Below are 12,317 nucleotides of genomic sequence, written 5' to 3'. Positions count from 1 at the left end.
TTTTTCTTTTTATCTTTATTCTTTCTAATTATTGGAATAAGCAGCAGCATTGAGCTAAAAATAAGACCAAGCATTCTCCAGATCTGCAATTATTCTCTCAACTTGTACTTGTCTACAATATTTCTTTCACTAATCACTACAGCACAAAACATGCCAGGATTGTTTGAAATCCGAGTCCAATCTCAGACTGGAGATGACCAATAAAAGACTAATAACGAATGTTGTTTACACACATTTAATTCAACATACCAGAAGCAATTTTCTCACTCTCTTTAGCATTTTATTTGCTTATAAATACAAGTCAATACCACAAGATGGCACTTTCTTACTTGCGACACACACTATTATAAACACTTGCCCTCTTCAAATGTTCCCAGATGTTCACGACACCTAACTTCTCAGTGGTTTCGAAACATTTAAAAAAGCAAGACCTTCTACAAACTGCATTTGTGTTTGATGTATATTAAATGAGGTCAGGTAATTAAATTCAAAAAAAGAATTTATAAATATTTCAGATAAGAAAATTTAAATACAAAAGCAGAGTTTGTATTAATTAAACTGAATAACAATTTAAACTGGCCATAATGTATCTACATGGTTTAATTTAATTTAAAATACTTTTTAAACAATCAAATCCTCTAGCCATTCATCAAAACACCTAGCTACTCAACTCTTTAAAAAATATTCTTGGTTAAGAAACCACCTATGCTTTTTCATAACAATCCTTATTCTGTCCTGTAGGTGGAAATGAAGCAAAATTATATTCCAGACTAGAAAACAGGGTAAGAAGGAAGAAACTTTAAAAAACCTGGTAACTTCAGACACTTCAACTCATTCTTCCTTGCGTTTCTCAAAATACATGATCCGGTTTTAAAGTCTTTGAACGAAATGTAAACACTAGAAAACTCATTGTTGAAATATGTGAAGAATAAAGAACCCTGCACTAATATAGTGCATAATGATGCTGTGTCAAACTTGTCATTTACAGTAAATGTCACATTTTCCTCAGGATTGTCATGCCTTTTTTTTTTTTTTTTTACTAATTCCTTTTGATGTTGTAGATTCTCTTTTTTTTTTTTTATTCCCCTTGCTCAACAGGAAGAGATGTATTTTCTGGTCTTTGCAGAAAAGTTTCACAAGATCCAAGTCTTTGACTCCATTTGTTTTAATAAAGAGGTGGCAAAATTTTAAGCTTGCAATACTTCTGTTCTGCCCGGTACATTACACATCAGGAGATTCCTCAAAAAACTGAGAAGTCGGAGAGTTCCAAAAAAGAAAGCAGTTAAGGCAGTCGATGGATTGGATTTCTTTTTTATGTTACATATCAATGTCTCCGTCATAGGCTAAGGTTAGAGGCTTCTGCTGCGGAGGAGTGCTTTGATGCTGCTTTGTTTTTTTGCTGCAAGAAAAAGAAAAATATTTCAGGAGACAAAATTATAAACTGTAATAAGCTCAGAAACATAATCAAAAACCCAACTCCAACAAAAAATCAACTTCCCACGCTGGCTATTTCATTTTGCAACTGTTGACACTGCAGCACAGTGACTACTTCCAAGAAAAACCGCATGGATCTGCTCGTGTGCTATTAGGTGTGCGGTGCGGACACACAGCCTGCCGAAAACGGGCAGCAAACTGTGCTCGTCATCTGCAGAGGAAATAAAGCGTATTTGTCTCCCGTGTCTTCTCACAGCTGACAAAGCAAGGAACACCTCGCAGAAAAATTGAAACATCAACTGTCTAGGAGTGGGATATTCTCACTTTTTCTTTGGCACGGTATTGAAGCAACAGTAATTATTATTGAGAAATACACTTCCTCACCAGCCTTCGAGTGATGGAGAACTGTGTACTGTTATTTAAAAAACCCCTCTATATTCTCCACTGTGAAGCCACAGAGAAATGGTAGCTACATGGCTTGGAAAATAAGGAAGCCGCAACTCCTAAGCAGCATCCAGACGCTGTTGTTTGAACTTTTAACTGAAGGGAGAGACTGAGAGCAAGACTAAGAGGGTGAGAGAGAATAAACTGAATTTGGATGAAAGAGGGCAATGATGCTGTCAGGCCACGGCTGTGACTCTCTGGTTGCCTGCCCTGATCCAACAGGGATTGGGGCTGCTTGCACCATTAATGTCCGTAAAGCCCACGCCAGCTCCATGGTCCTCAGGGACAGCTGTGGGTGTTGCAGGACAAACGGACGCTGGCCACTGCTCCCTTCGTATCCTCCGAGATGCATCGGCGGCAGCGCCTTTCCAAATATTCAAACCAGAGAGCGCAGCACTCACTCTGTCAAGCCGAGCCTACCACCCCTGCCCGGGGCGACGGCTGCTTTGGAGGAGGACAGACCTCTCCCCCACCAGTAAGGCCCACCACGCACTGGTGTAGACCAGGGCTTCGGTGGACCCGGTACCCTGTCTCTAACAGTGGCTGGTAACAGCAGCTTTAGACACAGGACATGTTTCCACCTGATGTATTCACTGCAAAAACCTATTTAGGGATTTCCTGAGCTGGAGCGTACATCCAGAAAACCACAATTAACACCAAGAGACCCAATCTCCCGTGAACTGTTATGCCATCTTTGAATCCATTTATCTTCCTGGCATGCACAGTCCTTGGCAGCGGTAAGCTCACAAGGTAATAATGCACTGTGTGAAAAATAAAATCTTTTGTTTATTTTAAACGATCATTTCATCAGATGCCTCCTACTTCTTATATTGTAGGAAATAAAAATTCCCTAGCGCCCTTTTCTACTCCATTCATGATTTCATAGATCTCTATTGTATTCCCACGTCAAACATCATTTTCCAGCTGAATGCCCCTATTCTATTTAGTCCTTCCTTGAGCAGAAGCCAGCTCCTCGATCCAATCAGCCTCCTTGCCTTTTTTCAGTTTTACTTTATCTTTTTTTTAAAGAATACAATACAAAGCCCTTTCTAATCCCAGCAGAAGTCTGAATAAATATAAGGACCTATTGATAACCAAAAATAATTCTTTCCCTGCATGGCCACCGTACTTCTTCACGATGACGTCCGTTAACATTTACAATTTGGAGAGTTTTAAATTACTCTGAGGTAGGGGCCAAATGAAGGCAGTTAAGTAATCCAAGCTCCATTCCTCCCTAAAGCCTTGAGGATTAAATCTCTGCAACACAGAGCGCTGTGATATATTTTGGATTGTTTAAATAAAAGCAAACTAGCTTTTATTTAAGGACAAAACACATGCCATACTCACCACATCAGGTAGGATGTAAAAATCAGGAAAATTATGATGAGGAACCCACCAGCTGATACTCCGTATACCCACATCTTCAGTTTACCATCTGTTGGAAGATGAGAACAAATAAAATTATCCTAAAATACACAAATTCGTAAGAGATTAAGTAAAGAGAAAGCGCACAAGCAAAATTAGCAGCATCACTGATGGGAAACACAGCAAGGGACTGGCTGGGAATAATCCGTAAACCCCGCATTTTTGATAGAAAAGAAGATTTCTGTAAAAATCAATCATTTTAAAGACAAAATCTTAACTGTGGTAAGGAGCGTAGATTTTCCTCAGTGAAAACTGGAAATTAACTCTTCGTCTCCGCTTTGCAAAGCAGCGTTATTTCCTCCCCTCCCCTCTGGCTGAGCTCCTGCAGCTCATTACGGGCAGCCCCGGCTCAGGGCGCAGCACGAGAAACACAACCCGGGCAGGCTCCCGCCCGCGGAAGGAGCAGGGGCACGCGAGAACTGCAGAAGGATCGCTCAGGAGTCCCGGTGCCCGCTCTGGCAAAGGCAGTCCGATGTTGAGCTGACCCAGCTAGAAACGCAGGTAACACCTGGCACGTTTAGCCTGAAGAAAAGAGGACTGAGAAGGGATGGGACCGTTCTCCGTAAATACTTGGCGGTCGATTGGGGTAAACACCAGCGAGCACGAGTGAACGAGCTACTTAGAGCTGAAAACCGCTTGGGCAACAAATGGGAATAAATTCGGCTTAGAAGAAAAACAAGAATACGCTTTGTCATGGTAAGAGGGATGGAGTTGTGCAAGAGCTTTCTAGTCGGGCCACAGGAGCAGGAGACATAACTGGCTTTAAGACAAGGTAAGGCTCTTGATAGGACTGCCTGGGTTGCAACGACAGGGGACACGCTCTGCGACCCCTGCGGGAACCCCTCCATGCACACGTGAGCTTGAGTGTGTTGAAACATTTCCTTCTGATAGAAAGTCTCAAAACACGTTATTTGGACAGGTCCTTAAAGCTTTGCATAAATAATAATTATTTTTAAAAGATCAATATTTCTGTTTCTTGCTCCGTTCTGGCTGTACAGCTTTCCTCGTGGGGAGAAGCGCTGGTATTTTTTCCATGCAGCGGGAGCCTGAGCTGATTCACATCTACAGAGCTGTTAATAATTACTGGAGGCAGGAATACAAACCCGCGCCGTGCCCACAGACATGGTTCGACAGAGCCCATTTCCAGCGCAGTCATGCGAGTCGGGAGTTACTTCACGGGACAATCACTGAGCCTGTTTTACATTTTATGTTTGAATGATAATTTTTTTCAAAGGGAAACATATTTAATCAGGTCCCATTCTTTCTCTTTTTTCTTCCAGGCTTTGTGGAAAGGCTGAGTACCTCTCACAGATTGTCTCTTCTCCTCGAAACACTTACAGCCTATCTCCCATGTGAGAAGAGCTCCGTTCGTCAGGTCTGGGTTAGTTTCTTTTTTTTTTTTTTTTTTTTTTTCCTGAAGTCTGGGTATGAAATTTGTCGCCCTCTCTACTGGAGATGGCCAAGAAACATTCAGCAGTCCTGCAAAGGGACTGTCACAGCCACAAAAAGGCATCCCACCATGTCTGCCATGAAGGCAGCTACGCTCTCCGTCCCTAACATAAAGGCATTGGACCATGTCATCCTACAATTTAAACAATGCTATTTAAATTGCCTCTCAACTTGAAAAAAGTTTCTGTACCTGAACTCTGGCCTCCCAGAGTGTGGTAAAGAAAGGAAAAACACAGCCTGATTCAAAATCAGTTCTGTGCACTCCTGCAGAGCATTTAAAAGAACAAAAACATCAGCCTCATTAAATTGTAATAAAATTTGTGTTCCAAACTGTAAACGGGAAGGGAAATCACAAATTAACTGGAGAAAGGCACGTATACTTTTACTGACAGATGTAAGTCCTTAGACGTACACAAATGTCAAGGACTATGGTACTGAAGGGCGGTAAATGCCACCCATACAGGGAGCATTCACCATAGACCTGCTATCAGGAGGGTAACTGGTAGGTAACAGCGGTTTCCTGGCTCAGCTAGCAGTAATTATTGCAAACCCCCAGACTAGTGAACCTGAGAGCCTGTTTAAGGGGAGTAATTACATATTTTGTCAAGAAGTTAGACAAAGGGGAGTGATTTGAAGAGCACCAGCCTTGAGCTGGGGTCTGAAGGGCACATAGAGACTGAAGAGTTACCTGCAGGATGCCATGGGGTTGGTGATACACTTAGCACACATGGAGCACATTTATTCCTTTCCCATATATTGTTTCTATAACATTTCTGCCCTAAAATTAAATAACATCATGTTCTGTAAAAGCTCCTTAGTCCCTGTTTCTGTCTTGTAGTCCCTGGGGGAGAAGTGGCTCACAGATGCTGCACTGAGGTCAAGCCCACCAGAAGCTTTCAGGGTTGCCGGCTCGAATGCTGATTTAAAAAGAGACGATGGCAGCATCCACCTACACCTCTCTCCCTTTTTCTAACCCCATAAAGGTACCAGCTGAAGAGATGACACCTAAGTAAGACAGCCTACAGAGGGCCATGGATGCTGACAAAAAGGCAATTAACCCCAAACCTGTGACTCAAACTGCTGGTGAACTGCGTGGGCTTCCGGATGATGGGTTTGATCGAAAACCAGCCAACTTTAAAAGGCTTTGGACCGAGCTCTATGAGCTCAGAGACTGTCAACGCAAAGGTTAACTACTGTATGTAAATCAAATATGTAAATGTAACATTCAAAGTGTGATCACATCTATCAGACAGAATTATGGCTCCCTGAATCCCTTATCAGAACCTTTCGTTACATGTTTTCTAAAGTCTCGTGTTCATTACAAGCTAATAGGAAACAAATGCAATGTCAGGTAACAGAAGAGGGGGAAGACAGCACTGCCAGTATTTTAGAACATGGGGAGAACTAACACGTTTCCATAAAACTTGACGCACCTGACACCTTTGTCTCCCATTTTAAAGTCCTATTTGCATTTTAGAAATTTATTTTGAATAAATTAATCATGCAAAATAACAGTCACAATGGTAATCGGCTATTACAGCTACAGCACCAGTCCTGTGGACCAGTCTGGGCACATCCAGTAGGCAGTTCCAACTGGGAAGCCTTTTATGGTGTGGAAGTCAAAGATCTGCTTGGGATACACTGCTTGGGCACAGCAGCTTGCTTGCTTTTTGTGAGGCATTTTTTAACATCTTAACTTCAATACTTAAAACTCTAAACTCTACACTTTCTACCCTGTTTTTTTCATATAATTCTGAAATACGGCAAGAAACAATGAATGTTTTCTTTAAAGAAATCTTAAGTACTTTCTGCTCTGAATCTTCTGAAGCACTAGTGATCAATATCTTCCCTGGTCCAAACATATTACTTCTGGAAACATCATCAGATAACAGTTCTAAGCATCCCCCCAAATCACATACGAGTATACTTTTGCAAAATATTATTGCTTCATTCTGTCTTTGCTATCTCTCAACATAAGAGATTGTGATTACTCTGCGTAGGCACAAAGGACTGAAAGGTGGCATGCGAGTTAGAAACTGGGAGGCTGCTCTGCCGCTCCCACACACAATCTCTGATGTTATGATCTACAAAGCTTGTACCTTTCTTCTACAGAAACATTGTTAAGACAATTTATTCCATTCATATTTAAGTTTTTCACCTGGATTAAAAGGTTGAATAGACCATCCTTTGAAAATGTCATGCATTTTTGAGTTGACAGGTTTATTTTTTCCAGCAATGGTCTTAACATCAGCTTTCTTATCTTCTAAACCTGGTACCTTCATGCAGTAATCCAGGAAACCATCTGATCTCATTATTTCTGTATATCCTCGCTCACAACCGCAGACTCCTCTCTAGGCGATAAAAGGGCATTGAGTATTAAACCAAATAGTATCCTCTCACAGAACAGTGCAAATTGTAGGCAAACTATGAAGAAACCGCAAGGTATATCCTGCACATGCAACTTCACCACCACCAAACCAAACAAGCCAGGAACGGGTGCCCGCAAACCCATTTCAGTTCAAAAAGCCAAAATATATTTGGGGAATTGGCTGAAAAAGAGTCAGTAATTACGGAGAAGCCCAACATACAAACATTGTCATCCTAACAGGCTTAATAACAGGCATCTGTGGCTTGATCCAAACTCCTCTTGTCAACAACAATTTTCCCACTGATCCTGCTGGGCATTAGAAGAGACGAACAAGAAACAACCCCACTTCAGACCCAAACCCAAATGTATTTACATGCTGGTATTTCACAGAGCTATCTGAAATGAATCTTATGGCCAAATATCCACTGCCCTGGATCACTCTAAGCAGTTTCTTCACAAGGTTTCTCAGAAGTCTGTGGTTTGCTAAATAGATACTCAATTTTCTGGATTTCTACTTTAAAACAACTTTTTTTACATTGTTTTTCTTTGCCAATTATCTTATAATTACAATGCCTGTCTGAGGGTCTGATGATACTCAGTTACGATCCAAGCAAGTGGTTGAGTTACAACCTCTGTGATAAGAACTTAAATCTTGAAATCAGTTTTGTTGCCACAACACCCCCCACTTGTTGACAGACGTGATCCTGAGCTTTTTTGGACAAAAGGTGAGGTCTCAAGAGTTTTTATAGCTAATACATTCGTGCTTACCCATCATTTTTATGTTCCTGTAGGCTCTGATCACTCTCATGACCACCCTCTCAGCCACACTCAGTTGCCCATGGGTTAGTTTCCAATGGTAATTCCTCCCACCAGGTACTCATCTGAAGCTGAGAGCTGCGGAGGCTATTTTCAAAATACAAGTATCTAAACCCCAACTGCCCCTGGCTACTTTAAGGGCTCTGGGTTTTATACTCCATCACAGTACTGGGACAGATAAGGCATTTTGGGAAGCTCTTACTCTGGAGTTCGGTACTGCAGGAAGGGACAGTTGTAACTTCTGGGCTCACGTTTGCTCAGAGGCAAAGAAGTGGCAGTGGCTCAAAGCTTCAGCAGGCGTTGCAGATGCTCAACACTTCAGCAAAAAAGGCCACTCGTAGGTTTTGCTTTAGAAGGCAGTATGGGGATGGTGGGATCACATGCTACAGCTTCCCTACATTCACGGGGGCTTTCTGTATCCGTGGAGGAGCAGGAGAGGATATAATCTGTCATCTCCTCTCTTACAGCAGTTTACGGTCCATTTTCTATGGGACAGCACAATAGCATTCAATGGAAATTAAACCAAGAGGTTCCAAAACTCCTCCACAGAACAAAACCAAAATTGTAACACCACATCAATACTCCATCACTCGTTTGTGCAGGTTTATGGTTTCCTTTCAGACTGAAATTCCCACAACTTCCTCGAGGTGGTACCATGGACACACTGAACTATTTTCTAGGTCCTGGCATGCATTTAAGATACAGGAGCTAATTGAATAGATTTTGCAGTGTTAATTTCTCAACCATATTCTGCAGCAAGCAATTACCTGTGTGCAGTAGGAGAACGGCTTTCTGCACGCCGGGCTGCAGTGCCGAACTTCTGCAGGTTTCGTCCGAAGAGCACACCCTCCTGTAAAAGAAAATACTGAGTGCCTTCCAGGGCATGTTTTAAAATGTTTTTGACTTGGAACACCAGAGTGTAGGAAGTGCTTGCTTCCTTATTTTATATAGTCAAATACTAGTCTATTGAGCACATTAGCATAATATCTGCAGGCATTGCATTAATTAATTTGCCTTAACAAGGCAGGGAATTATTATCATACCCATCTTGTTAATGGAGAACAGAGATATACAGATTTAAGCAATTTGCCACAGGCCACATAGGAAGTTGGGGACAGAATCAGGAATTAGATGCAGATCTTCTGTGTCCTCATTAATGTCTTATCTACATAAGAAGACATAATCCACATAACGCCTTTGCCCATCCTCACTTGGGGAAGTCTGTGCTTCTATAGGAATAAAAACATGTTAATGAGTTCTTAACTACTCGGCAACCTTTGCACATAAAACTTTTGTTATTATCTTAGCTAGTCATTATAAACAGAACTAGATAAGAACATCTACATTTTCGTTTCTACTCTCCTCATTCACCCTGTGCATATTGAGAGAGATCCTACGGATGTGCAAGCCCTACTGCCTTTGCCAGTCTCTCGTGGAGCTTCAAAGTGCTGATCATGAATTTCCCTTTTCATCCTGCGCAGGCGGAATTTGTAGGTCACGGCAACAGCAGGAATCTCACAGTTTGAGTGGTGTGAGATTCCTGTGTGTGGAATAGAAGAAGAGGTACAGAAGGTGGGCTCTCTACCACGCGTGTGATGTTCTCTTCTGTTCTCCGCAGTTACAGGAAGGTTGCACTAATGGCGTGCAAGCCAGCCCAGGAAGCCCTTTTAGTACATGTACACTCATTTCATCCCATGACCAACCCAACAGTAGGGGTAACTCACCCAAATACTCTCCTGTAATGACATGTGTGATGTTGACCTGATAGCAAGGCTGGTGAGCTCCCATCTGTCTTTCCTACACACAAACCTGAACTGAAATTCTGGAGGAATTAGGAAGGCTGTCCAACTGCCCTCTGAGCAACTGATGCAGAAGAAGAAAAACCTGGATGGAGACTTCCATTCATAGTTGTGCACAGCAATTTTTGGGTATACCTGTGACATTTATTCCATCTGAGCGCTGACACCACACTGTGCGTACATTGTCTCGCCAAAGGCTGGTTTTCCACAGGTAGTCGTAACACTTCCCTCCTGCAATATCAATACCAGTTAGTCTTCACCTTGCAACAAAACCAGAATAAACTCTTGAACGGGAGGAAGCAGCGCTGTGGCCACGCTACCTGAGCAAGGCCGCGTTTCCATCACTTGTCCGGAGCAGCTCTCCTGGTTCTCAGGAGACTGACTGATAAATGCCCGGGATCGGGACTGGCGCCCGGTTGTCTCAAAGCTCCTGCCATTGATGCAGGTGAGCTCGCAGGAGCTCCACTCTGACCACTCTGTCAGGTGGCAGTCACCTGCACGTTGAAAGAATAAATCACAGGTTTTCAAAAGGAATCAGCCTTAAAGGATAAGGACAACCTAAGCGTACAACAGCTGCACCAGTGAAATACCCCCAGTTAATCGCCCAGTGGTATGCATTATTCAGATTTCCTGCTTCAAGAGGAATCTCATTTTTTTCTCAAAAAAAAAAGTCGTCTTTTTCAGGTGATCTAGAAACAGCAGACTGAGCATTTACCTGATCTGCTAAAGTACAAATTCTTACTACGGTGCCTAACAGTACTCAGACTCAGAGCTATGGAAGCATCTCCATCTCGGACAGCTATCACAGGCAGAAATGCACCGCCACTTTCCAAAGACTTTACCTGGGCAAGGCACAGAGCACGGTAACTGCAGCACGCTCTCTTTCGATGGCAGCTCACCACACAACGCATTTGCTACTGGTTTGGATGTAACAGAAACAGACGCATCATGCACTACACACGTGAGGTTGCGGACTTGCAATCCATCTCCACACTGTCCACCCTACGAAATGATAGGAGGGAACAGAGACACACATCACTGACGTGAGCAGATGACAGAAGAAATACGGTTGATTCCACCTAAAAAGGCTTCAAAGATACAAAATTTGGTCTTTGGACTGCAATAGTATCCCCAATTATGGGGAGACAGATGGAGGTCTCCTCTGTACACATCTCTGCAGGAGCTCAGAGGTAGGGGCAGAGCCACACAGAAAAGTGTGTCGTAACCAAAGCAGAAGAGGTGGGTACCATAAAAGATGAATACTGTCTTTGAGGTTGGTCCTTCATGCCTTTAACTAGAGCTAGCGAATTTATTGATTCTTAAGAAACGCCCAGTTACACGAACACAGAAATTTTTGGCTTCTCTAAAGAAGCCAAGAGCAGAGCCTGCCCATAAGGAACGGGTACTTCCACGCACCTCCTTTGATGATACAGCCCAACAGGAGCACTTACATGGTTTAAACCCTGCCACAGCAAAAATCCTCCAGCACAGTTAATTGGACTGCAAGGATTACTGTGCACTAGGCTGTTTGTGTAACTTCTTAAAGGGAGCTGTTGGTTCTGCAGTGGACAGAGATCACCACCTCGTGTCACATACTCCACCGAAACATCATCCCAAGTCGGGTACCACCCGTTAGCACTGAACTCCATTTGAACAAGCAATAGGAGGCTCCATCTGAGCCACTCCACGACCGTCAGCCCGTTTCTGAAATACTTACTCATACACCAAACTACTTGCTGAAGAAGACTTCCTTTACTGGAAAATCAATACCGTTTGGCTAAAGCGGTGATCAAGGGCTGAGGATGCTGTAAGGGCTGAAGCACTGAGGCTATTTCTAGAGGCTGGAATTGCTTCATTCTCATCTAAAAACCAGAGCTGCAATGATGTTTGAGGTGCACACCTTAAGCCTGCGTGATGCTTTATGAACGTGCGCCTGAAGCCTTGCGGAAATGGCACTTTATAAAATTCAGTAAATAAAACTCAGGAAGAAGGATGAAACATTGCCTTTATATAACCAAGGGAAGTGCTCCTTTGGATCACTCGGCAGTGGATTCTTTTAAAATGATGGACTTCATCTGCAGAACAGAATGGCTCCTACCAAGCGCGTTCGTTCAGCAGTGGGTTTGCTAGCAGGAATGGCTCTCCTGCATACACCTGGTGGCTTTTTCATTCCCTCCATCCCTTCTGTTGCCGACCCACAATGAAACGGAAATAAGAACATAACTAGCTGGCTTTAGAGCAGTTGCCTATCAAAAGCATCTTAGAGAAGTATTAGTGTAGATTTACTACGTGCAGCCAGATTTCAAGTTTTTAACGTCGTGTTTCACTTTAGTCAGTATGTAACTTACTGTTCTAAATTACTGTTTCACCACTGAAACCTCTATTGTGGTCTGAGATTAATGGTTTGTGAATAACTCATGCAGCTGTCAATGGGGTTAGAGCTCTTAGAAATGGCTGGTGGGAACAGAAGACGATGTGGAGAAAATTCTCAGGGGAAATGGGCACTAATAAAACTGCAGTGTATTTCCAGCTCAAAGTGGCTCAGGGAATGCCTAAAGATTACTGGAAAGGACAAAGAAAGT

At 42.8% G+C, this 12,317-nt stretch overlaps 1 protein-coding gene across 13 annotated transcripts in view; it reads right to left on the bottom strand.

The window, feature by feature from the left end:
* Positions 1-230: 230 nt before the first annotated feature.
* The window catches only part of THSD7B (thrombospondin type 1 domain containing 7B), a 336,463-nt gene continuing 324,376 nt past the window's right edge, over positions 231-12,317 (bottom strand). For 9 of the 13 annotated variants that reach the window (XM_075511516.1, XM_075511522.1, XM_075511525.1 and 6 more), the window contains 7 exons: positions 10,578-10,737; positions 10,056-10,229; positions 9,871-9,966; positions 8,704-8,786; positions 6,911-7,103; positions 3,226-3,313; positions 231-1,399 (listed from right to left, as the gene is read on the bottom strand). In XM_075511516.1, coding sequence (XP_075367631.1) covers positions 1,318-1,399; positions 3,226-3,313; positions 6,911-7,103; positions 8,704-8,786; positions 9,871-9,966; positions 10,056-10,229; positions 10,578-10,737 — 876 coding nt within the window. In that variant the 3' untranslated portion in view covers positions 231-1,317. Of the gene's footprint in view, positions 1,400-3,225; positions 3,314-6,910; positions 7,104-8,703; positions 8,787-9,870; positions 9,967-10,055; positions 10,230-10,577; positions 10,738-12,317 lie in introns of those variants that run through there. The other 4 variants (XM_075511523.1, XR_012777041.1, XR_012777040.1 and 1 more) reach the window with 4 other exon arrangements.

This window comes from Mycteria americana, chromosome 9 (genome assembly GCF_035582795.1).
Source record: "Mycteria americana isolate JAX WOST 10 ecotype Jacksonville Zoo and Gardens chromosome 9, USCA_MyAme_1.0, whole genome shotgun sequence".
NCBI classification, from domain to species: Eukaryota; Metazoa; Chordata; class Aves; order Ciconiiformes; family Ciconiidae; genus Mycteria; species Mycteria americana.
Note: the sequence above shows the minus strand (reverse complement) of the source record. Positions and strands in the feature narration are given on the sequence as shown.